The 25,914-nt window shown below is 45.2% G+C and overlaps 1 protein-coding gene across 1 annotated transcript in view; it reads left to right on the top strand.

The window, feature by feature from the left end:
- Positions 1-24,431, top strand: part of LSM12 (LSM12 homolog) — a 33,571-nt gene extending 9,140 nt beyond the window's left edge. The window contains exons 3-5 of the mRNA XM_003943637.3: positions 19,413-19,522; positions 21,494-21,620; positions 22,781-24,431. Coding sequence (XP_003943686.1) covers positions 19,413-19,522; positions 21,494-21,620; positions 22,781-22,873 — 330 coding nt within the window. The 3' untranslated portion in view covers positions 22,874-24,431. The remainder of the gene's footprint in view (positions 1-19,412; positions 19,523-21,493; positions 21,621-22,780) is intronic.
- Positions 24,432-25,914: the final 1,483 nt, after the last annotated feature.

Here is a 25,914-nt window from a genome sequence, read left to right as displayed (position 1 = left end):
ACACATCCAAGTCCAATGGAGGTGATCCTTTGTTTAGATGAATACATGCAGCGTATCAAAATGATATCTATGTCTTTTTTTTTTTTTTTTTTGAGATGGAGTTTCGCTCTTGTTGCCCAGGCTGGAGTGCAATGGCGCAATCTCGGCTCACCGCAACCTCCGCCCCCTGGGTTCAGGCAGTTCTCCTGCCTCAGCCTCCTGAGTAGCTGGGATTACAGGCACACGCCACCATGCCCAGCTAATTTTTAGTATTTTTAGTAGAGACAGGGTTTCACCATGTTGACCAGGATAGTCTCGATCTCTTGACCTCGTGATCCACCCGCCTCGGCCTCCCAAAGTGCTGGGATTACAGGCTTGAGCCACCGCGCCCGGCCGATATCTATGTCTTAACACTTTGATGAGTTGGAGAATACTTTTCTGGAGGAGATGTTAGGGGAAAGAGGTGGTCAGCAGGAAAAGAGACAAAGCATGGAAAATAGAAATACACAGGTAATACAGAGTTTGGGCATTCACCTCCCTTACCAAACCACAGACTGCGTTATTAGCTTTTTTCCTCCATTTATTACCCATTTATTCATTTTTTTTTTTTTTGAGACGGAGTTTCGCTCTTGTTACCCAGGCTGGAGTGCAATGGCGCGATCTCGGCTCACCACAACCTCCGCCTCCTGGGTTCAGGCAATTCTCCTGCCTCAGACTCCCGAGTAGCTGGGATTACAGGCACGTGCCACCATGCCCAGCTAATTTTTTGTATTTTTAGTGGAGACGGGGTTTCACCATGTTGACCGGGATGGTCTCGATCTCTTGACCTCGTGATCCACCTGCCTCGGCCTCCCAAAGTGCTGGGATTACAGGCTTGAGCCACCGCGCCCGGCCCCATTTATTCATTATTAACAAACAGAAAGTGATCAAATAGAAGCAGGAAGAAGAGATTCAGAGGGCTTATCCTTGGCTCCTAGTAATAAATGAGTTGGCTGCCATTGAATTAAAATGGTTATCTGGAGATAGGTCTGGGAGTAGAGGGGCCTGGTAAAGCTGAGAAGATGGAAAAGTCACAAGGTTCACTTTGTATTTGGTTTTGATACAGGGTCTTGCTCTGTTGCTCAGGCTGGAGTACAATGACATGATCATAGCTCACTGCAGCCTCAACCCAATCTCAAGCAATCCTTCTGCCTGATCCTTCTGAGTAACTGGGACTACAGGTGTGTGCCACCACATCCAACTAATTAAAAAAAAAAAAGTTTTTTTTTTTTTTTTTTCCTTGAGACATGGTCTCACTGTATTGCCCATGCTGGTCTCAACCTCCTGGCCTCAAGTGATCCTCACACCTCAGCCTTCCAATGTGCTAGAATTATAGGAGTGAGCTACTGTTCCCTTTTTTTTTTTGAGATGGAGTTTTGCTCTTGTTGCCCAGGCTAGAGTGCAATGACATGATCTCAGCTCACTGCAACCTCCACTTCATGGGTCCAGGTGATTCTCCTGCCTCAGCCTCCCGAGTAGCTGGGATTACAGGCATGTGCCACCATGCCCAGCTAATTTTTTTTTGAGACAGAGTTTCACTCCTGTTACCCAGACTGCAGTGCAGTGGTGTGGAGGTCGGCTCACCGCAACCTCTGCCTCCCAGGTTCAAGTGATTCTCCTGCCTCAGCCTCCGGAGTAGCTGGGATTACGGGCATGTACCACCACGCCCAGCTAATTTTGTATTTTTAGTATAGATAGGGTTTCTCCCGTGTTGGTCAGGCTGGTCTCAAACTCCTGACTTCAGGTGATCCACCTACCTTGGCCTCCCAAAGTGCAGGGATTATAGGAGTGAGCCACTGCGACCGGCCTAGGGTTCACTTTTTTTTTTTTTTTTTTTTTAAGGGTTTACTTTAAAAAGAAACTAACAGTGTTTACCTTTAGGTACCATGTCACATTGAGGGAGGAATTCATTTTTATTTTGAATTCTACCAGTTTCACAGCTAAAATTCAGTATAATCCTATGGCTTTCTGGTGATTTGAGGGTTAAACCCAAGTATCAGTAAATCCTGGGGTTGATAGGATAATTATTGCATTGTGGGCTATGTTGATGAACCTAGTCAAAGCAGGGCTCTTGGTTGTATCTTTTTATTTATTTATATATATTTTTGAGACAGGATCTCACTCTGTCACCCATGCTAGAGTGCAGTGGTATGATCTCTGCTCACTGCAACATCTACCTCCTGTGCTAAAGCAATTCTTGTGCCTCAGCCTCTCAAGTAGCTGGGACTACAGGCATGCACTAACACGCCGGGCTAGTATGTGTGTGTGTGCATATGTCTGTGTGTGTTTGGTAGAGACAGGACTTCACCATGTTGCCCAAGCCAATCTCGAACTCCTGAACTCAGATGATCCACCCTCCATGGCCTTCCAAAGTGCTAGGATGACCAGCATGAGCCGCCGCACCTGGCCTTTGGTCATAATCTTGACCCTAATGTGTTGAGGTTTGCTGTAGAGTCAGAGATGGCCTGGCCGGCCTATATTTAGCTGTGTATGTTTTAGTAGGAGGTAGAAGATATGTGAAAGTAGGAAGGAAAAACCACTTGTCTGGGAGAAGCAAGAATTTTTTTTGCTAGAGATAGTTTTTCTGGCTTCTAAAAGATATAACCTGTTGATTAACTTGTTTAGAAAATGTTGCTGGGCTGGGCGCGGTGGCTTAATCCTGTAATCCCAGCACTTTGGGAGGCCGAGGCGGGTGGATCACAAGGTCGAGAGATCGAGACCATCTTGGTCAACATGGTGAAACCCTGTCTCTACTAAAAATACAAAAAAATTAGCTGGGCATGGTGGCACGTGCCTGTAATCCCAGCTACTCAGGAGGCTGAGGCAGGAGAATTGCCTGAATCCAGGAGGCGGAGGTTGCGGTGAGCCGAGATTGCGCCGTTGCACTCTAGCCTGGGTAACAAGAGCGAAACTTCGTCTCAAAAAAAAAAAAAAGAAAACATTGCTGGCCGGGTGTGGTGCCTCAGACCTGTAATCCCAGCACTTTGATGCTGGTGGATCACAAGATCAGGAGTTTGAGACCAGCTGGGCCAGTATGGTGAAACCCCATCTCTACTAAAAATACAAAAATTAGCCTGGTGTGGTGGTGGGCGCCTGTAGTCTCATCTGTTCAGGAAGCTGAGGCAGGAGAAGCGCTTTAACCTGGGAGATGGAGGTTGCAGTGAGCTGAGATAGTGCCACTGCACTGTCCAGTCTGGGTGACAGAGTGAGACTCCGTCTCAAAAAAAAAATGTTGCCAAGGCCACAGTCCCTGGTGAGAGTCTACTGCTAAGACTTGCACCTGGCTTTAAGCAGACAGCTATTACATCATAGAAGTGTCATGAAGACAATTGGCTGATGGGGAGGAAGAGCCCATCACTGCTCAGTGCCAGGGGCATGATAAGTAGTGACTGGTGTCAAATGGGTCAGAACGGTGGAATAATTTATTGCCGTTTAAAAAATCACCGACTTGCTGGGTATGGTGGCTGACACCTGTAGTCCCAGCAGTTTGGCAGACTGAGGTGGGTAGATGGCTTGAGGTCAGAGGTCAAGACCAGCCTGGGCAACATGGACCCTGTCTCTACAAAAAATACAAAATTAGTCAGGCGTGGTGCATGTGCCTATGGTCCCAGCTACTCTGGAGACTGAGGTGGGAGGATCACCCGAAACTGGGGAGATCAAGGCTGCAGTGAGCTGTGATCATACCACTACACTCCAGGCTGGCCAGCAGAGTGAGACCCTTTCTAAAAACAAAAAACAAAAAAGCCCCATTGGTGTTTTGAAGTCGGATTCAATTGCATTCAAACTTTGGGGTCAACCCGACAGAATCATGATGGGGGTGCAGTGCTACAGGCTAGAACTCATGACTCAGTTCAGGTTATAGTGCATGGCATCATGCTGACACAGTGGGGCTCTTATTAGGCCGAAAGTTTAGTTCCCAAGGGGACCTTCTTGGCCTCATAGGACATGGAGGGGGGAGGGGGAGAACTGTTATCCTCCTGAAAAGATAAATTGCTGAGCCTAAGTGAGTCTGGCAGAGTTGTGCCATACGTGTGTTTTTGCAACCATCTCTGTATCCAACTCCTGATGTGGAGACAGTTCAATATAAGCACATTAGAGTGGGTCAGTGGTGGTATTTCCTCCAGTATTAAGAGAAGGGTATTCTATGTAAAAGTTTTTCTCGCAGAGACCAGGCTTGGAGTAGGGTAAGGGAACCAAGCAAGTGGTAGAGTCAAATTCTAGCAATGGAATTTTTAAGACTAACTCAGGTAAATATCAGAAACTACCCAGCAATTGAAGCAAATTCTAGCTGAGCTGGAAAATTAAAGGGTCCACACATTATGCTAAAAGTAGTGTGGAGTAAGATATAGGGAATTTGAAGAACAGCAGTTTGGTTTTTGTTATTATTATTTTTTTTAACGGAGTCTCACTGTCCCACAGGCTGGAGTGCAGTGGTGCAATCTGGGCTCACTGCAATCTCTGCCTCCTGGGTTTGAGAATTCTCTGCCTCAGCCTCCCAAGTAGCTGGGATTACTGGCGCCCACCACCATGCCCAGCTAATTTTTGTATTTTTAGTAGAGGCAAGGTTTTACCATCTTGGCCAGGCTAGTCTTGAATTCCTGACCTCATGATCCAACTGCCTCGGCTTCCCAGAGTGCTGGGATCATAGGCGTGAGCCACTGCATCTGGCCTAAACAGCAGTATTTTTCCAACTGTGCTGTTAATGAATGTGTGACCTCTCAGTAGTCCCTTAACCTCTGGGAACTCTTGTAGGATTGGTCCTCTGAGTCTCTGATAGTCATTAATTCTTCTCCTTTTTTCTGCCTTCCCTCTTGCACTCTCTCCCTTCAACGTGCTGGGAAATGCCAGGATGATTAAGACACTGCTCTTACCCTCCGTAATCTCACATTTGTTTGGAGTGGTGAAGGACAGCAGCATTTAACTTAGTGATAACAATATGGCAAGCCCTGCTCTGCACTAGTGGTCCTGTGAGCAAGGTGCGTGACAGCAGAGAGCAGGGAGAAACAAACTTTTTTTTTTTTTCTTTAAATAGAGATGGGAGTTTCACCATCTTGGCCAGGCTGGTCTTGAACACCTGACCTTGTGATCCACCCATCGGCCTCCGAAAGTGCTGAGATTGCAGGCATGAGCCACTGCGCCTGGACTTTTTTTTTTTTTTTTTTTTTGAACTTTTTCTGTAAAGGGCCAAATAGTAAATCTTTTATGCTGTATTGGCCATATGGTCTTGGTCACGACTACTCAGCCTTGCCTTTATAGCAAAGCAGCCATAGACACAGTGTAAACAAATGGGCATAGCTGTTAAGTAAAACTTACCTAAGACAAGTGGTTAGCTGAATTTGGGCCACAGGATGTAGTTTGCCAACCCTTGGTATAGAGTGGTGAGCATTTTAGGGAAGACACTTCAGATGTGACAGTGGAGGAGGGGCTTGAAAAATAAATGACAATTATTCAGAGAAATGGAAGGAAGATAAAAGGAATCAAGCTGATTTGGGAGTGCTCAGTTTTGCCCATCTCTGCAATGTAGAACTTGATGCTTTTCTACTGAGCTGAACTGGAGGTTTTTAGTTCTCAAAAAGGAGGGAAGAGACTATTAAAGAACAGTATTTATTTTTTAGACAGTGTGTAGCACTTTAAAAAGTGAGCTGGACATGGTGGTTCATGCCTGTAATCCCAGCACTTTGGGAGGGGAGACCAAGGCTGGGTGGATCACTTGAGATCAGGAGTTTGAGATCATCCTGACCAACATGGTAAAACCCCATCTCTACTAAAAAATACAAAAATTAGCCAGGCACAGGGGTGCATGCCTGTAATCCCAGCTACTCTGGAGGCTGAGGCAGGAGAATCACTTGAACGTGGGAGCCGGAGGTTGCAGTGAGCCGAGATGGTGCCATGGCACTCTAGCCTGGGTGACAGAGCAAGACTCCTTCTCAAAAATAGCCGGGCATGGTGGCGCACACCTGTAATCTAACTACTCAGGAGGCTGAGGTAGGAGAATCACTTGAACCCAGGAGACGCAGGTTGCAATGAGCTGAGATTGTGCCATTGCACCCCAGCCTGGGCAACAAAAGCAGAACTCCGTCTCAAAAAAATAAAAAGTGAACAAATATGAGCCCATTGGCTAAAGGAAGGTTGGATTACTGTATATGGATTTTTCTTAAATGACTGACAAACCACCACCTCTGTGCCAATAATAATAATAAAACAATAATGACAGCTAACATTTGTACAGTGCTTTACAGCTCACCTAGTACTTTTTTTGTTTTTCCTAATCCTCAGAGCCATGCTGTGAGATGGCTAATTTGAGACTAATTTGAGTGTGCAATCTTAGAGATAGGCCGTTATGGTCAAATTTCAGCTTACATTCCAGCCAGTTTTCTCTTTGGCAGAACCATGTGGTAGTTTTCACAACAGTACTTCGTTTCGGTCTCAGGACTAGAAAATTATTCTGTTAGTGTCCAGGAGATTTAGTTGTCTGTTGTAGCTCTCAATGTTTTGTGACATTATTACAAATAACAAAAACTGTCGACATTGGTGACAGTTTTTTATTTTAAACTAGATTGAAAGTAAAGCTTCACTTACAGTGTGTATTGACAGTGATTCTCTATTATATGGTAAGATTACGATGGTTTCTACAAGGATCCTGTAGAAACCTGGAGACTGAGGCGATCATGTGGCCCCCTGAATTTGCAGGGTGTTCTTCATAACTAAGCACTTAGCATACCTTAAGTTTAAAGTGCAGACTTGCCTGATTTACTTTATCTAGTCTTGGAGCATCAGAAAATGATGGATCCAGGTAAATATAGTTATCCTTATTGGTTGTGCTTTCTCACACATGATCTATTCTCTTTGAAGCATCACTGTTAATTACCTTTAACAAAAAAGCATGTTCTTGAGGTGTAGGGTGAGAATGGAGCCCTTGTTGGAAAAGAGGCACTTCACAAAAGACAGTTGTGGCCAGGCACAGTGGCTCATGCCTAGAATCCCAGCACTTTGCGAGGCCTAGGGGGGTGTATCACTTGAGGTCAGGAGTTCAAGACCAGACTGGCCAACATGGTGAAACCCCGTCTCTACTAAAAATACAAAAAAATTAGCCCGGCATGGTGATGTACACTGGTAATCCCAGCTACTCGGAAGGCTGAGGCAGGAAAATTGCTTGAACCTGGGAGGCAGAGGTTGCAGTGAGGGGAGATTGCGCCACTGCAAGGTTCCATCTGAAAAAAACAAACAAACAACAACAACAAGAAAGTTCTGTTCTGGGGGCATTGTTTGGTAGAAATGCCAAAATGTACTGGTTAAAAAGCCAGGCAGGCTGGGCGTGGTGGCTCAAGCCTGTAATCCCAGCACTTTGGGAGGCCAAGGCAGGTGGATCACGAGGTCAAGAGATCGAGACCATCCTGGTCAACATGGTGAAACTCCGTCTCTACTAAAAATACAAAAAATTAGCTGGGCATGGTGGAGCGTGCCTGTAATCCCAGCTACTCAGCAGGCTGAGGCAGGAGAATTGCCTGAACCCGGGAGGTGGAGGTTGCGGTGAGCCGAGATCCTGCCATTGCACTCCAGCCTGGGTAGCAACAGCGAAACTCCGTCTCAAAAAAAAAAAAGCCAGGCAAGGTGGCTTATGCTTGTAATCCCAACACTTGGGGGGCTGGGTTGGGAATATTGCTTAAGCCCGGGAGGTTGAGGCTGCAGTGAGCTATGTTTGCACCACTGCATTCCAGCCTGGGCAGCAGTGCGAGACCCTGTCTCAATAAACGAAAAACAAATAAGTCAAGTTCTTCTGCTCTAAAAAAAATAAAAGAATTTTAGTGTCCGATTCAGTGTTTCTGTTTGTTTGTTTGTTTGTTTTTTTTGAGATGGAGTTTAGCTCTTGTTACCCAGGCTGGAGTGCAATGGCGCGATCTCGGCTCACTGCAACCTCCGCCTCCTGGGCTCAGGCAATTCTCCTGCCTCAGCCTCCTGAGTAGCTGGGATTACAGGCACGCGCCACCATGCCCAGCTAATTTTTTTTTGTATTTTTAGTAGAGACGGGGTTTCACCATGTTGACCAGGATGGTCTCGATCTCTCGACCTCGTGATCCACCCGCCTCGGCCTCCCAAAGTGCTGGGATTACAGGCTTGAGCCACCGCGCCCGGCTCTGTTTGTTTTTTTAAAGACAAGGTCTCACTGTTGTCCAGGCTAGTGTGCAGTGGTTCAGACACAGCTTGCAGCAGCCTTGACATACTGGGCTCAGGCAGTCCTCCCACTTCAGCCTTTCAAGTAGCTGAAACTACAGGTGTATGCTGCTACACCTGGCTGATTTTGCTGCTGTTTTTTTTTTTTTGTTTTTTTTTTTTTTGTTTTTGTTTTTTTTTTTGAGACGGAGTCTTGGTCTGTCACCAGGCTGGAGTGCAGTGGCATAATCTGGGCTCACCACAGCCTCCGCCTCCCCAGTTCAAACAGTTCTCCTGCCTCAGCCTCCCAAGTAGCTGGAATTATAGGCACTGCCACCACACCTAGGTAATTTTTGTATTTTTAGTAGAGATAGGGTTTCAGCATGTTGGCCAGGCTGGTCTTGAACTCCTGACCTCAAGTGATCCACCTGTCTCTCAAAGTGCTGGTGTTATAAGCATGAGCCACTGTGCCTGGCAGTGTCATCCTGCCCCAGCTACATACCACAGTTACATACTTAATGGTGGGAAAATAACTAAAATGAAGAAGCTAAGATGGAGTCTGTCTTGCCCAAGAAGCTTACATGAAGCCTGAACAGCTCTCAATCTGAGAAAGAATGAGTCAGTTTTAGCTGACAAAAAACAGGTTATCACAGACTCAAGCCATCCTCCTGCCTTGTCCTCCTAAAGAGTTAGGATTACAGGTATGAGCCACCAATCCTGGCCTGATTCAATATTTTATTTATTTTTTTGAGAGAGTCTCTGTTGCCCAGGCTGGAGTGCAGTGGCGTGTTCTTGGCTCACTGTAACCTCTGCCGCCCAGGTTCAAGCAATTCTCTACCTCAGCCTCCCAAGCAGTGGGAATTACAGGCACCTGCCACCATGCCTGGCTAATTTTTGTAGTTTATTAGTAGAGGCAGAGTTTCACCATCTTGGCTAGGCTGGTCTTGAACTCCTGACCTCGTGAGCCACCTGCCTCAGTTTCCCAAAATGCTGGGATTATAGGTGTGAGCCACTGCCCCTCACCTGATTCAATATTTTGATTCATTGTTTGTTATTTATTATTTATTCTAAGACACAACTTCAAGTGGGGTAACTGTACTTTTTTAGTTCTAACTGTTGATTTGTAGGGAACAGTGTTTTTGGTTTTTTTTTTTTTCTTTCCCCTGAGACAGGGTCTTACTCTGTTACCCAGGTTGGAGTATGGTGGTGCAATCTCACCTCACTGCCACCTTTTCCTACCAGGCACAAGCTACCCTCCCACCTCAGCCTCCTGAGTAGCTGGGACCACAGGAGTGTGCTACCACATTCAGCTAATTTTTAAAAAAATTTTTGTAGAGACAGGATTTCGCCATGTAGCCCAGGCTGGTCTCAGACCTCTGAGCTGAAGGTATCCACCCGCCTCTGTCTCTCAAAGTGCTGGAATTACAGGTGTGAGCCACTGCACCTGGCCAGGAAAAGGCATGAGCCACTATGCCTAGTGTGCCTGAACATAGTGGGCATGTGGAAATAAGATGGCCCAGCTGGTGACCGCATAACAAATACACAGAGAAGACAAACTGAGAGTGGCTGAACATTTATGTTCAGGCACACTAGGCGTGGTGGCTCACGCCTATAATCCCAGCACTTTGGGAGGCTGAGGCAGGTGGATCACTTGAGGTCAGGAGTTAAGAGACCATCAGCTTGGCCAACATGGTGAAACCCTGTCTCTACTCAGAATATAAAACTAGCTGGGTGTGGTGGTGCGTGCCTGTGATCCCAGCTATTCCGAAGACTGAGGTGGGAGAATCACTTGAACCCAAGAGGTGGAGGTTACAGTGAACCAAGATCACACCACTGCACTCCAGCCTGGGAAACAGATTGAGCCTCCGTCTCAGAAAAAAAAAAAAGGAAAAAAAAAGTTCATTCACAGGCATTCAGCTAGGGAACAGTTGACCTGGGGGTGCTGATATTCGGGAGATAGATTTTTGAGAGCCTGTTGGTTGCTAACGAAGAATGAAGGCTTTCCAAGAGCCTACCCCCGATTTGAAACGTATGAAACATGCAAAGGCTCTTACAGTGACAATTGCTCTTAGCCACTCTGGTCTGCCATCCCTTGACCCTCACCAGGCTTGCAGGCGTCACAAGCAATTCTGGGCAGCAGCTGCAGTGTTTCCTAAGCCCTCTGTGAGGGCAGCTGGTTGGAAGACCCAAATACACAGAGAAGACAAACTGATAGTGGCTCATTGGAGTCAGTAGGTCACACCCAGCAGGTTCCTCTCTGGCTTCTCTGTTTCCTTTGTATCAGCTGTCTCAACCTGTTAAATACTTGTAGTAGGAATCCCTCTGGATTCCCCATGGCACCTGTGCCTTCCTTGTCTGGGCATGTGGAAATGATGGCCAGCTGGTGACTGCGGAACAAGATGAAGTGCATATTGCTTAGATTTTGTTCTTCTGGCTCCTCCCTCTTCCTTCCATGTCACTGCGTGCAGAGGTGATGTGTGCCCTTGGTGTTCATAAAATCACTCACTTGCTGGACGCAGTGGCTCCTGCCTGTAATCCCAGCACTTTGGAAGGCTGAAGAGGGAGGATTGCTGAAAGCCAGGAGTTCAAGACCAACCTGGGCAACATAGCAAGACCCTGTGTCTACAGAAATTAAAAAAATAAGCTGGGTGTGGTGGTGCATGCCTCTAGTCTCAGCTACTCAGACTGAGGTGGAAAAAATGGCTTGAGCCCAGGAGTTTGAGGTTGCAGTGAGTTAGGATCATGCCACTGCACTCCAGCCCTGGCAAAAGAGTGAGACCCTGTCTCTTAAAACAAAAACCAATCAAAAGGATTATTACCCAGCATCAGGCACGATTAGAAACCTTTTTTTAATTTTAAAGGCAGAGTTTCTGTCACACAGGTTAGAGTGCAGTGTCATGAGCTGAGCTCACTGCAGCCTTCGTCTCCCGGGTTCAAGCGATTTTCCTGCCTCAGCCTCCTGAATAGCTGGGTGTGCACCACCATACCTCGCTAATTTTTGTATTTTTAGTAGAGAAGGAGTTTCACAGTGTTGGCCAGGCTTTTCTGAACTGGCCTCAAGTGATCCTCCTGCCTTGGCCTCCCAAAGTGCTGGGGTTACAGGCATGAGCCACCACACCCAGCCTAGAAGCCTTTTAATATTGATGTGCTTTGGTATCGAATGCATGTACTTTTCTCCTTTGCCCACATCAAGGTGCTGCATATAAAATGGGCACAGGAGGAAACATTGGTTAGTACACAAGGACTGACTGTTTTTACTGGGAATCATGTGGAATGAAAGGAGAGCCAGGTAAGCACAGGTTGTCTTGTGCTGTGATTTCAAGTAAGCCATATGCACGTTAGTAACAAATATTTATAAGTTTATGCCTCTTGGTTTCCCTGAACCCAGTGTGTTCTTAAATATGGTGCTTTTTATTCTTTAAGATGATAACCAATTAGTTCTTCTAACTGACTGGTACTGAGGCCAGCAGCTAGCATGTTTGCATTGAAAATGGGTGTAGTTTGAGAGATAGTCGTTGAATTGTTATGGTTACTTTTTTTTGAGATGGAGTCGCTCTCTGTCGCCCAGGCTAGAGTGCAGTGGTGCAAACTCAGCTCACTGAAACCTCCGCCTCCCGGGTTCAAGCAGTTCCCCTGCCTTAGCCTCCCATGTAGTTGGGACTACAGGCGCCTGTCACCATGCCCAGCTAGTTTTTGTAGAGATGGGGTTTCACCGTGTTGCCTAGGCTGGTCTCAAACTCCTGGGCTCAAGTGATCTGCCTGCCTTGGCCTCCCAAAGTGCTGGAATTACAGGCATGAGCCATTGCACTTGGCTTGGAAAAATTTTGTTGTTTTGCTCCATAAAGAAAATGAAAAGACGAGCCATAGACTGGGAGAAATCATTTGCAAAACATACATGTTATAGAGGACTTGTGTCCAGAATATATAAAGAGCTTTTAAAATTTGTGTGTGTTTGTGTGTGTGTGTATACACACCAGAGTAAAAAAATCTGTATTTTTAAAATACAGATACCATCTCACTATGTTGTCCACATTGGTTTCAAACCCCTGGCTCAAGTGTTCTGCCTTCCTCAGCCTCCCAAAATGCTAGGATTACAGGTGTGAGTGACCACGCCCAGCCAAGAACTCTTAAAACTCAATAAGGCAGGCCAGGCACTGTCGTTTACGCCTATAATTCCAGCACTTTGGGAGGCCGAGGTGGGAGGATCACTTGAGATCAGGAGTTTGAGGCCAGCCTGGGCCACATAGGGAGACTCCATTGCTAGATAAAATTAAAAAAAAAAAAAAAAAAAAAAAGCTGGGCAAGGTGGCTTATGACTGTAATCCCAGCACTTTCGGAGGCCAAGGTGAGCAGATAACAAGATCAAAAGTTCGAGACGAACTTGGCCAATATGGTGAAACTGTGTCTTTACTAAAAAAAAAAAAATACAAAAATTAGCTGGCCGTGGTGGCGCATACCCATAATCCCAGGTATTCGGGAGGCAGAGGCAGGAGAATTGCTTGAACCCAGGAGGCCGAGCTTGCAGTGAGGTGGGCAACAGAGCGAGACTTCATCAAAAAAAAAAAAAAAAAAAAAAAAAAAATGGCCACGCATAGTGCTTGCCTGTGGTCTCTGCTACTCAGAAGGCTGAGGTGGGAGGATTGCTTTACCCAAGGAGGTCAAGACTGCAGTGAGCCATGATTGTACCAGTATACTCCAGCCTGGGCAATACAGCAAGACCTATCTAAAAAAAGAAAATGATGATAATAAGACATTCCAGACCCCAGCACTTTGGGAGGCCGAGGCAGGTGGATCATCTGAGGTCAGGAGATTGAGACCAGCCTGGCCATGTGGTAAAACCCCAACTCTACTAAAAATTAGCTGTGCATGGTGGTGGGGGGCCTGTAATCCCAGCTACTTGGGAGGTCGAGATAGGAGAATTGCTTGAACCTGGGAGGAGGAGGTTGCGGTGAGCTGAGATTGCACCACTGCACTCCAGTCTGGGTGATAGAGCGAGATTCTGTCTCAAAAAAAAAAAAAAAAAAAAAAGTCCAGTTAAAAAATGAACAGAAGCTTTGAATACTGTATCAGAGAAGACACAGTAATTACAATAAGCATATAAGATACTTGATACCATTTGACATAAAGGAAGTGCAAGTGAAAACCACAGTGTGAAACTACTACGCTTCTGCTAAAATGGCTAAGATCAGAAAGGCTAACAGTACCCAGTGTTGGTGAGTATATGGCAGAATTACAACTATTACTGGTGAGAATGTAGATTATTACAAGCATTTTGGGAAACAATTTGACATTTCCTTTTTTTTTTTTTTTAAAGGAAACTTCCCTAGCAGGAAGACAGTTACTTTAAAAGTTAAACATACACTTACCAAAAATATAACCCAGAAATTCTGTTCTTAGTTGTCTACCCAACAAAAGTAAAAACATGTCCATAAAAAAAGATTTTTTACTTTTAAGCAGTAAAATGAGGCCGGGCGCGGTGGCTCACGCCTGTAATTCAAGCACTTTGGAGGCCAAGGCGGGTGGCTCACCTGAGGACGGGAGTTCATGACCAGCCTGACCAACATGGTGAAACCCCGTCTTTATTAAAAAATAAATAAATGAAATTTTAAAAAAAAGTAAAATGTTTTTACTTTTATACACACAATGACTTGCGTGTGACTGCTGCCAAAAACTGGAAACAGCCAGGTGCAGTGGCTCACGCCTGTAATGCCAGCGCTGTAGGCAGCTGAAGTGGGTGGATTGTTTGAGCTCAGGAGTTCAAGACCAGCTTGGGGATGATGGTGTGCGTCTGTGGTCCCAGCTACTTCGGAAAACTGAGGTGGGAGGATTACTTGAGCCCAGAGGGTGGAGGTTGCAGTAAGCTGAGATTGTGCCATTGTGTTTCGGTCTGCGTGATAGAGTGACACTCTGTTTCCAAAAAAAACCCAAAAAACAAGGCCAGGCGCAGTGGCTCAAGCTTGTAATCCCAGCACTTTGGGAGGCCGAGGCAGGTGGATCACGAGGTCAAGAGATTGAGACCAACCTGGTCAACATGATGAAACCTTGTCTCTACTAAAAAATACAAAAAATTAGCTGGGCATGGTGGTGCGTGCCTGTAATCCCAGCTACTCAGGAGGCTGAGGCAGGAGAATTGCCTGAACCCAGGAGGCGGAGGTTGCGGTGAGCCGAGATCGCGCCATTGCACTCCAGCCTGGGTAACAAGAGCGAAATTCCATCTCAAAAAAAAAAAAAAAAAAAAAAAAAAACCCAAAAAACAAAACTGGAAACAATTCAGATTTTGATCAACTGTCCATCAGCTGGTGAATGAATGTATAAAAGGTAGAGCTATATCCCCACAGTGGAATGCTACCTAGCAGTTTAAAACTTTATACCTGTAATCCCAGCACTTTGGGAGGCCGAGGTGGGTGGATCACCTGAGACCAGCCTGGCCAACATGGAGAAACCCCGTCTCTAGTAAAAAATACAAAAATTAGCCGGACGTGGTGGCAGATGCCTATAATTCCAGCCACTCAGGAGACTGAGACAGGCGAATCACTTGAACCCAGGAGGCAAAGGTTGAGGTGAGCTGATACCGTGCCATTGCACTCTAGCCTGGGCAGCAAGAGTGAAACTCCATCTCAAAAAAAATAAAAATCTATTGATACATAAAACAAAATGGATAAACCTAAAAAATATGCTAAGTGAAAGTCAGAGACATAAGTCAACATACTGTATTGTTCCATTGATATGAAATTTCTAGTAAAGGAAAAACTATAAATTTTAAAATTTTAAAAAGTAATCTTGGCCGGGTGTGGTGGCTCAAGCCTGTAATCCTAGCACTTTGGGAGGCCGAGGCGGGTGGATCACAAGGTCAAGAGATCGAGACCATCCTGGTCAACATGGTGAAACCCCGTCTCTACTAAAAATACAAAAAAATCAACTGGGCATGGTGGTGCGTGCCTGTAATCCCAGCTACTCAGCAGGCTGAGGCAGGAGAATTGCCTGAACCCAGGAGGCGGAGGTTGCGGTGAGCCGAGATTGCGCCATTGCACTCCAGCCTGGGTAACAAGAGCGAAACTCAGTCTCAAAAAAAAAAAAAAAAAAGTAATCTTGGTGATCCTCCCAAGCCTAAAAGGCACATTTTATACTTTTTCTGCTGAGGGCAGATTTTATTGGTTCTCTTTAGTGCTTTGGCAAAAACCAGAAACTTACTAACTTGGAATAATTGGGCCACTTATAGGTATATAGTCATTTGCAAAAATATGTGGGAAAATTTAGATTTGTACAGCAGCTAAATTGAGGTTAGAATGATAATCGTTTGCTTTACAAAATAAGGCATATCCATGTTCTGCATGAATTTTTATGACCAAAAAAAGGGCAAGGTAATCTTCCTGTCTCCCCATCCCCAATTCTGAGGAAAGGAAACACTTCTAGATTCTTTTATTGTGAGCAATCTTCCCCATTGATAGGGACCCCTAATTGATGGGGTCCTCTCTAGGAGATTTTATCCCATTTGTACAGCTTCCTGGTAAAAGTAGATCCCTGTAGTTGAGTCTAGATCCCTAAAGCATTACTGTAGGTTGAGGATATTGGGAGTGAACTGGAAATACATGGTCAGCTTACAGTCATTTCTGCTGACTTTTCTTAGTGTCCCCTTACGTCATTTAGCATTTGGGATCTGTTTGCCTTAGAATTGAAATGGAGAATTGTCCAATCTCCTTTGCTTTTGGAGCCTTTAGGAGCCTTTAGAGGAGATTACACTTGCATAACTGGTATTTTGGCCCGGGATGGAGGGGAACTGGTATATTTTGAAATCATTGTTCTATAACCAGTGTGTCATTGTTACTCAGTAAAGAATCACTTCTGGCTGAGATTTATATCCATTTTATTTTCTCTCTGGCAAAAATTCAAAAGTGGCTCTTCTTCCAGCTTTTTTTTCCTCCCCTCCTCTAGCTTAATTTGTCAGTTCCATTCTTAAACATTCTGCATAGATGCCTGGTTTCCTGAGCCAACTCTTCTCTCTTACTAAATGGGGTGATATTATGTTTTTAAGCTACTATGTAGGTGACAAAGACATTTTACTCTTTGAGTGTTCAGACTATCTAGTCAACACAAGCTTTATAGAAGCAGCTTTCTCTGACCCAGCATTTGGAGATGATTTTGATTTTCAGGAATAAACATTTTTAAAAGGGATTGAGGTTTCAAAATGAGATCCTCCAGCCTGCTTATAAGGTAAATGCATGCCTGACCACTAGATGCTTCCCAGGAGCTCTGCCACCCTCCAGTTTTTCCTTCTTCCCTTGAAGACTTCAGATTTTTTTTTTTTTTTAAATAGAAACAGAGTCCCACTGTGTTGCCCAGGCTCATCTCTAACTCCTGGGCTCAAGTGATCCTCCCACTTCAGCCTCCCAAAATGCTGGGATTACAGACGTGAGCCACAGTGCTGGCCCACTTCAGATTTTCTTTTTCTTTTTTTTTTTTTTTTTTGAGACGGAGTTTCGCTCTTGTTACCCAGGCTGGAGTGCAATAGCGCGATCTCGGCTCACCGCAACCTCCGCCTCCTGGGCTCAGGCAATTCTCCTGCCTCAGCCTCCTAAGTAGCTGGGATTACAGGCATGCGCCACCACGCCCAGCTAGTTTTTTGTATTTTTAGTAGAGACGGGGTTTCACTATGTTGACCAGGATGGTCTCGATCTCTCGACCCCGTGATCCACCCGCCTCGGCCTCCCAAAGTGCTGGGATTACAGGCTTGAGCCACCGCGCCCGGCCAGATTTTCTTAAGGTATTGTTTGGAAAGCAAGATTCAAGGAAACTCCTCCTTAGGTTGCAGTGAGCCGAGATCTCACCACTGCACTGCAGCCTGGGCCTCAGAGTGAGACTCTGTCTCAAAAAAAGGAAACTCCTCCTTGTTACCATGGTTTTTTTGGTGCTTGAGTAAGCGTTGCTTGTTGCTGCTTAAAATACATCAGCAGCAGCTCTCTTACCATAGAAACTACATAAAAGCTACAAGCCTTTCTTGATACAGTTGGGATTGCCACTGCTTGGAATGCTGTCAGCCTGTGCGTTTATTTGTCTGTACAGTTATAGCCTGGTGGGGCCAGAATGGCAGCCAGGCCTGAAAGATTATTTATATATTGCTGCTGTATTTGTCTCTTTCCATGTCCTAGAGATCCTGTGAAATGGAGCTCTGGCTTAAGATCACTGCAGAGTTTTGCCATTCTTCCCTCTCTTACCCAGGGAGGCTGAAATGACAGCATGAGCTGGCCTTCTGTGCTCACACCCGCTCCTCCTTTCTGAGACAGTCTTTGAAACGCAGGCAAGGACAAGAATACCCAGTGCCACATGGCAATTGAAGGCCTCCTTTTCTTCATAGTCAAACCTAAGCCTTAACAAAGTGCTTACCTTTATCAACAAAGAATTAGACACTTGGTTTACTTCTCCTGCTATAAAACTATGCTTGATTTATGGTTTGATGGATCAGTGTAAAAGCAGAATATAAATGTTTTAAGATTCCAAGCATCAAGGTACTTTTGGAACATGCTGTAGGTATAGTTCCCCCCCTCCTTTTTTTTGAGACAGTCTCACTCTGTTGCCCTAGGTGGAGTGCAATCTCAGTTAGTGCGATCTCAGCTCACTGCAACCTCCACCTCCTGGGTTCAAGCCATTCTCCTGTCTCAGCCTCCTGAGTAGCTGGCATTACAGGCGTGTGCCACCACACCCAGCTAATTTTTGTATTTTTAGTAGAGACAGGGTTTCACCTTGTTGGCCAGGGTGGTGTTGAACTCCTGACCTCAAGTGATCTGTCCACCTCAGCTTCCCAAAGTGCTGGGGTTAAAGGTGTGAGCCACCGCGCCCGGCCAGTCCCTCCTTTTATTTAAGGAATTGGTGTTTGGGGACAAAATGTGTTCTCGTGTGTGTTTGCGCATGTGCTGCAGCTTTGTTACATTCAGCTGTTTATGTTCATGGGTCTGAAAAGTCTCTGGATTATTTGTTGGACTTTTTCACATGCACTGCCTGCCTTTAATTTGTTTTAACAAACCTTGTCTAGCACATTTGTTTTGTCTTACACTCAAACAAATTTGTACCTCTGGAGTCTCTAGCAACCAGTAGTGTGGGACAGGAATCAGAAATGTGCTGGAGAGGTGATAGGGACTGACAGGGTAGAATTTAGTACATTCTAGTAGACTACCAGATTTTACTAGATTTTCTTTTGATCAGTTTGTGAATTGTTCCACCAGAGGGCAGTGAAGGAACAGACATGACATAGAATTCAGATCATTTCTTTTTCTCAAAAGTATGACAGGGTTGCCTTTAGCTGAAGTAAAGGTGGACAATGTCTATGGTTAGATGTACTTGAGTCCTGGCTCCCCTTGTGAGCACAGATAATGGTGCTGGAAAGAGTCTTTCAAGCCTCAAATTGTGGTCTGTGAAGGTGTGGTATGTATTAATTTTTAAACTGGGGGCTCTAGCACAGCAGCTGATAAAAATTCTTAATTTTCTCCTTGAAACTGAAAGAGAGTGTGGGTGTATTTTTTTTTTTTTTTTCAAGACAGAGTCTGGCTTCTTTGCCTAGGCTAAAGTACAGTAGCATGATCTTGGCTCATTGCAATGTCTGCCTGCCGGGTTCAAGTGATTCTGCTGCTTTAGCCTCCTGAGTAGCTGGGATTAAAGGCGCCCACCACCATGCCCAGCTAATTTTTTTTTTTTTTGTATTTATGGTAGAGACAGGGTTTCACCCTCTTGGCCAGAGTGGTCTTAAACTCCTGACCTTGTGATTCACCCGCCTTAGCCTCCCAAAGTGCTGGGATTACAGGCCTGAGCCACTGAGCCCAGCTGGAAATGTATATGTTTTTACATCTCTGACCGTCATTTGCCGTCACATAGTCCCCCAGCCACACGGTGTATGTTAAAGTGCTCTGTTTTCTTCCTAGCGCTTATCACCATCTGAAATTACCTTGTTTTCAGTTGTTTATAGTCTGTCTCCCCCACCCACTCAGGCTGTATCTAGCCTAGCACAGTGAATATCTGGCACATGGTAGGTATGCAGCATGTATTAGAAGGAAGGAAGGAACGTTTTCTTGGAATAGCAGTAACTGTTCAGGTATGTTGTGGATTTTTAAAATTGGTTTCACTTTTCATTTCTGAGAAAACAAAATCTGTCCAGATCAGTCTTTCCTGGCCTCCTTTCCTCAGCTTAGGTCCTGACTGTTCGGAAGAATGAAGATGAATCCCATTCTGAGTCTCTTTCCTCTCTTCCACCCTAGCTTGCCAGCAAAGCACGGACGGAGAAGGAGGAGAAGCTGAGCCAGGCCTATGCAATCAGTGCTGGTGTCTCTCTAGAGGGCCAGCAGCTCTTCCAGACCATTCACAAGACGTGAGTTGGGGGATTGGAGAGGTCCTTTGTCGTGGGGTAATGCTACCTGGTTGTGCTGTCTGGTGGCAGGCTTTTGGGTGGTTGTCTTCCTAAAAGTCTGTTGGGGAAGCTGGGTAGGGTATTGGCAATACGCCAGCATCCAGAGATGCAGGTGCTGTTGCCTGCTTTCCACACAGAAGAATAGTGTAATCATGGACAAGTTGTCTTCTCTAGTCTTCCATTTCTTGTCTGTGAAACTTAATTTTGGATTAGATCATCCCTAAGAATCCCTTTTAGACCTAGTAGTCCATAATTTAGAACTAGTGAATTTCTTTCTCTTTGATTTTGTTGTTTTGTGTCTTTCTCTAAAAGCTGATGCAGTTTTTATTAAGGATAAGTTATCTAATCAGTTTTCCCAACGTAGATTGGGATGAACACAGGGAGTTAGAGTAGGCCACCTTCTTATCACCTCTTAAAAGACATTTTGTCACAGCAGAAGTCATTTGACTCTCCACTAGCTTCCCTAACTGCTGAAAAACTGGAACATTTGACACCCCCCTCCATCCCCCCCAACTGCCTTCTGTTACCCTATTTAACCACCCTGGGTCTGGTGCACAGATGACAGCTGGCATCAGAGCTGTTTGAGGCCATAGTGTGAGAATCTGAACATTTACAGGTATGTGAAGGAACTCTCAGTCGCATCAGCTGCCCTGGGGCTCCCCAGGTGTGAACTGGAATGGGTTTTCCCAGTCTGGCAAGTGCCCAACTGTCTGATTATTGAGAGGAGCCAGTCTGAGAAGCTTCTCCCATTGTGGATGATAAGGGTCAGAGTATAGATAATAGTAAGATGGGGAGTTTGTTTTCTTTTTTTTTTTTTCTTTTTGAGATGGCCTCTTGCTCTGTCGCCAGGCTGGAGTGCAGAGGTGCGATACCGGCTCACTGCAGCCTCTGCCTTCTGGGTTCAAGCGATTCTCCTGCCTAAGTCTCCCAAGTACCTAGGACTACAGGCATGCACCACCACACCCAGCTAATTTTTGCATTTTTAGCAGAGATGGGGTTTTACTATGTTGGCCAGGATGGTTGTCTTGATCTCTTGACCGTGTGATCTGCCCCCTGTTGGCCTCCCAGAGTGCTGGGATTACAGGCCTGAGCCACCATGCCTGGCCTCTATTTTTTTTTTTTTTTTGAGACAGGGTCTCATTTTAATCGCCCAGGTTGGAGTGCAGTGGCACAATTTTAGCTTAATGTAGCCTTGATCTCCCTGGGCTCCAGTGATTCTCCCACGTTAGCCTCTGGAGTAACTGGGAGTACAGGCACATGCCACTGCTACTGGCTAATTTTTTGTATGTATTTTTAGTAGAGACGGGTTTTCGCCATGTTGCCCAGGCTGGACTCAAGCAGTTTACCTGCCGGCCTCCCAAAGTGCTGGGATTACAGGTGTGAGCCACCGCACCCAGTCTGTTTTCCTATCTTTCTAAAGGTGGTTATTTCTCCCTAGGCCAATTGTTAGCAAACTATACCAGCAGGCAGATCTGCTCATCTGTTTACTTATTGTCCATGGCTACTTTTGCACAACTATGGCAGAGTTCAGTCCTAGTTGTAACAAAGACGATATGGCTGGCGAAGCCTGAAATATTTGCTAAGAGACCGTTGAGAGAAAAAGTTTGCAAACCTCTGCCCTAGGCTGCTATCTTAGTTTGGTTTCTTGAGGCTTCCATCACATTTTTATGACTTTTCAGGTCTCTGATGCTTCAGAGTAACAATTTCTGGGCTCTCCGAAGAATAAATATGCATGAGTTTCATTGGTTTTCTAGCCAGTGGCACCCAAGGAATGTTTCTTGGCTACTCTGTGGGCTGCTGGCGTCTAGTTGTTGGCTTAATGGTGAGCTGAGAACTTGGGATCAGCCTTCTGGAGTTATTTATTCATGAGACAGGAGATGTGGGATGCCCCCAAGAGGAGGTTACATTTGGCCTGCTGTCTTCTCCTTCCAGCATTAAAGACTGTAAATGGCAAGAAAAAAACATCGTAGTCATGGAAGAAGTTGTTATTACACCCCCATATCAAGTGGAAAACTGTAAAGGCAAAGAGGGAAGTGCACTGAGCCATGTACGCAAAATAGTAAGTAAAGGAGCCTTTAAACTTTAGGGGAGAGAGGATGGTTCTTCGTGCCTTCCGTCTTCAGCACCAGAGCAGAGCACTGTGCTACAGTCTCTGCCTCCCCTTGCAGCCCTGTTCTGGTCTCCCTGACTTTCCTGTACTGTGGGGCTCTGCAGCTGTGGCTTGGACATTCCTGTGGGAAAGGAACCACGGGGTGGTGTGGAATGAAGTGAGTGGTTGACCCAATGTCCTTTGCTGGCTTTTTAGAATTAGCAACGCCATTCCATGGTATTGGGCCTGAGCAGTTTCTCTCTTCCCATATGGAGTTTTTCTTTTTTAGAGACAGAGTCGCTCTGTTAACCCAGGCCGGAGTGCAGTGGTGCGATCTTAGCTCACTGCAACCTCCGCCTCCAGGGTTCAGGCGATTCTCTTGCCTCAGCCTTCCGAGTACCTGGGACTACAGGCGTGCACCACCACACCCAGCTAATTATTGTATTTTTAGTAGAGATGGGGTTTCACCATGTTGACCAGGCTGGTCTCTAACTCCTGTCCTGAAATGATCCGCCACCTTGGCCTCCCAAAGGGCTGGGATTGCAGGTGTGACCCACTGTGCCTGGTCCATATTGGGTTTTGTTAGCTGTGGGCATCCTTCTAGAAAGATCTTGTTCGTATAAATCAGTTGCCATTGGTGTCTCTGACCCTACATATATCACTGGACTTTAGATTGAGTTATACCATTTGTCAAAACACTCCAAAACACTTCCAAAACACTCCTGCTTTTTTTTTTTTCCTCTGAGGAACATTGAGAGACCAACATTGTAGATGTAGGAAGTATGGTAAGACTGTAATTCCCCCACCAACTTTTCATTCTGCACTTGTGTGTAGAAGAGAGGAGGAGTTTAGGTTATGATAATCTCCTCTCATTTTGTCGTTTAGTTTGTATATTCACCCTCTTCTAGCCAATCTTAGTGGAAACTGCAAAAAGTGTGGCTGAAGCAGGACACCCTGGCCTACCTTGTGGCTGGAAAGGTCAGTAGACAGCAAGGACAGAGGTGCCTGGCTAGTGCATAGGCTGGACAGCCAGGGCGGGGCTGTTGAAACCTCGACTGGATTGTTTGGGACCTGTTTGGACCTTTCTTGTTCATCTCCTTTACTGACCTTGGTTGCCTGGTGTTTTTCAGGTTGAAAAACATTTTAGAGACGTGGAAAGCCAAAAGATACTGCAACGTTCACAAGCCCAGCAACCACAGAAGGAGGCTGCCCTGTCATCCTGAGTCCGTACACATGGAGGACTCTTCCAGCATCCAGCCAAGGAGGCGCTGGTGGTGGCTTCAGTGGAGGCAGGCCGGGGGAGGGAAGGGATCCTGTATGTCCTGTTGGCTCTTGTTAACAAAGGGTCAGCATTTCCAAATCTTAGACTTGAACAAACAAAACACCCAACAAAAAAGAACAAGAGAATAATTTAAAAGTTGAATCATTACTTGACTAACAGACTTCGGTCCGCCATGTCCTTTTCACAGCCCCCTTCTGGAACAGTCACCTTGTTAATTTTATTTTTGAAAATTCCTTTCCCACTCTGCCCTTCTGACTTTCCTTTCCTGGTCTGTTCCTGCCATTCTGTTTTTATAAGTGGCTACTCTTGCCTTCTGAATGATTGAAAGAAACTTTTACATCTTCCAAAATAAAAATAACAAGCTGACTGTGATTCTTAAGTTGAGACCAGAGCAGCAAAGGTCTCACTTTAAATTTTTCTTTTTCTTTTTTTTTTCTTTCTTTTTTTTTTTTTTTTTTTTGCACAGGGCATGGCTTGAATTAGTTTTATTTTTCTTAACTTTAAATATATATATGAAAATATATATTAAAATGTTCTCTAAATATTTTCTGCTTCTTGCAGGTCTCTTTTTACTAGATCATGGCTATTCTTCCCACCTCATCCCTCTGAAAATAAAAATATATTGCCCTCCCCACCATCCATAGCGAGGCCACTAACTTGACTTGGTGCAAGAGATTCTTGCTGTGAACTTTGTAGAGCCAGTGTGTGCAGCAGAATTTGGCTTTGAGGGTTCCTGATGGCTTTTTAGTCTGTGTGTGTACCAGTCTCACATTTGGCCCAAACCTCAGGATTCTCCCTCTGCCTGTCTTACTTCATGGTACTAGAACTTCCTCGCCACTCTCTCCACATGAGAGAGTCAGCTGCCCTTTCTCCTGTGCCTCTGCAGGAAGAACTCTTTGCATGGCACATCTCAGCTCGTCTTATTTGAGGGATAGTTTTCTTTCATAAGAAACCTGGAGTCCATCTACTCTGACCTCTCTTTAAATCTGTATCCAGAGCCACTAGCCCAAGAAAAAGCTTGGGTGACCTGTAGTTTCTCTTCTCCTGCTGTCCTCTTGCTCTTATGCCCCACCCCAGCTCCCCTTAAATTTTACAAGCTTATGACAGTTTGTATGTGCTCAGCCAATGAGCAGAAAACCTGGAAAGAATTTCTGGACTTTAGCCCACCAGTTTGTCTGGTTGACTAACCTGCTGAGAGCTAAAATTGGCATCCATTGCCCTGTGCCTTCAGGCAGTCTCATGGGGCAGAGTATGCCACCATCCGAATATCAGGCACTGAGTGGGATGTGGGTGATGCTCACATGACTGGCGAGAGCTTTGGGGGTGGGGTGGGGGTTAACTACTATTTTTTTGGCCATGATCTCTTTCCCCTTCCTTTTTTTTTTAATTAAATAAATGGATCAAAATTAAATAATTCAAGCCCTGCCTTCAAAATGAAATTTTTTTTTTTAAAGTATTACTTAGCAAAAACAATAAAACCCAAATTTTTTTAACCATCACTTGTCTCGGGTTTGTGCGTCCTTTAGAGACCCTGGGGAGAGGATCCAAGGTACCTGAAGAGGGTATGTCTGTCTGGTTTGACCTTTTCCTTTAGAGTTTCTTCCTACTATTTACCCTCTCTTTGCATCCTCCAAGGATTCGTGCAAAAATACAATGTAGGGTGTAATTTAAGATGGGGGTCCAGGGTTTGGAGTGGTGTGTAGGTGGAGTATGGGGAGAAGGCTTAGTCACATACATAGAAGCATTTGTTATAGGGCTGTTTGGAAGTACAGATGGTCAGAGAGCTGAGAAACCTTCAGATCCACCTGTCATTGGTCAGAACTTGATTTAAAGAACTGAGTCTTTGATTTAGCCTGCATGGGAATGTAGACTTAGAGAAGATGTGAGTGGGAGAAGAGAAAAGACCTTGCAAGATCTAGAAAGCCTAAGAGGTGCAATGAAAAGCTTGGAGGTGATTAATTAGTGGGGAACAGCAAACCTGGCAGGAAGCTCTTCGTCATGTGTCCCACAGATTAGTCTGAATTCTGTAAATGGGGGGAAGTGAGTACCAACTGCATTTGGCAGGAAACACTTTTGACTCCTTATAGTTGCTAAAATGACGTGGGGGAACTTCAAGCAGGTCAACAGGTGGAATTAGTATGGTTGGAAAGGCAGGCAGTGAGGTATAGGCGAAATAACTAAAGACTGATACCTTAATTCCTCATGTTGTTACCGGGTAAGTCACTTCACCTTTCTGAGCCTTAAATTTCCCAACTGTAAATGTGGAAATAATATCCCTCTCCTAGGATTGATTTGAAGGGTTAATAAGATACTTGGGTTAATAAGATATTTTAAAAGCCTAATACTAGGCTGGGTGCGGTGGCTCATACCTGTAATCCCAGGACTTTGGGAGTCCAAGGCGAGTGGATCACAAGGTCAGGAGTTCCAAGACCAATCTGGCCAAGATGGTGAAACTTTGTCTCTACTAGAAATAAAGAAAATTAGCCAGCCAAAGTGACAGGTGCCTGTAATCTCAGCTACTTGGGAGGCTGAGGCAGAGAATTTCTTAAACCCAAGAGGCAGAGGTTGCAGTGAGCCGATTGTGCCACTGTACTCCAGCCTGGGTGACAGAGCAAGACTGTCTCAAAAAAAAAAAAAAAAAAAGCCTAATACTTTGAAAGTGCTCTGTAAATGTTAGTATAAATCTTAGCTTGATCCTTGGATGGTTAAATCTGGAGGTGAGATTGGAGTAGATGATTTCCAGAAGTTCAATGTTTGTTTTAGAAGCCTTTGTTTAGGCCAGGTGCAGTGACTCACGCCCGTAGTCCCAGCACTTTGCAAGGCCCAGGCAGGAGTTCAAGACCATTCTGGGCAATAATGTGAGGCTCATGTCTCTACAAAAAATGGAAAATAGAAAAATTAGCCAGGTGCGATGGTACATGCCTGTAGTCCCAATTACTTGTGATACTGAGGTGGGAGTATCACTTGAGCCAGGGAGGTTGA

Source organism: Saimiri boliviensis, chromosome 17 (genome assembly GCF_048565385.1).
Source record: "Saimiri boliviensis isolate mSaiBol1 chromosome 17, mSaiBol1.pri, whole genome shotgun sequence".
Lineage (NCBI taxonomy): Eukaryota > Metazoa > Chordata > Mammalia > Primates > Cebidae > Saimiri > Saimiri boliviensis.
The sequence above is the reverse complement of the archived record's forward strand: the minus strand, read 5'-3'. Positions and strand labels throughout refer to the sequence as shown.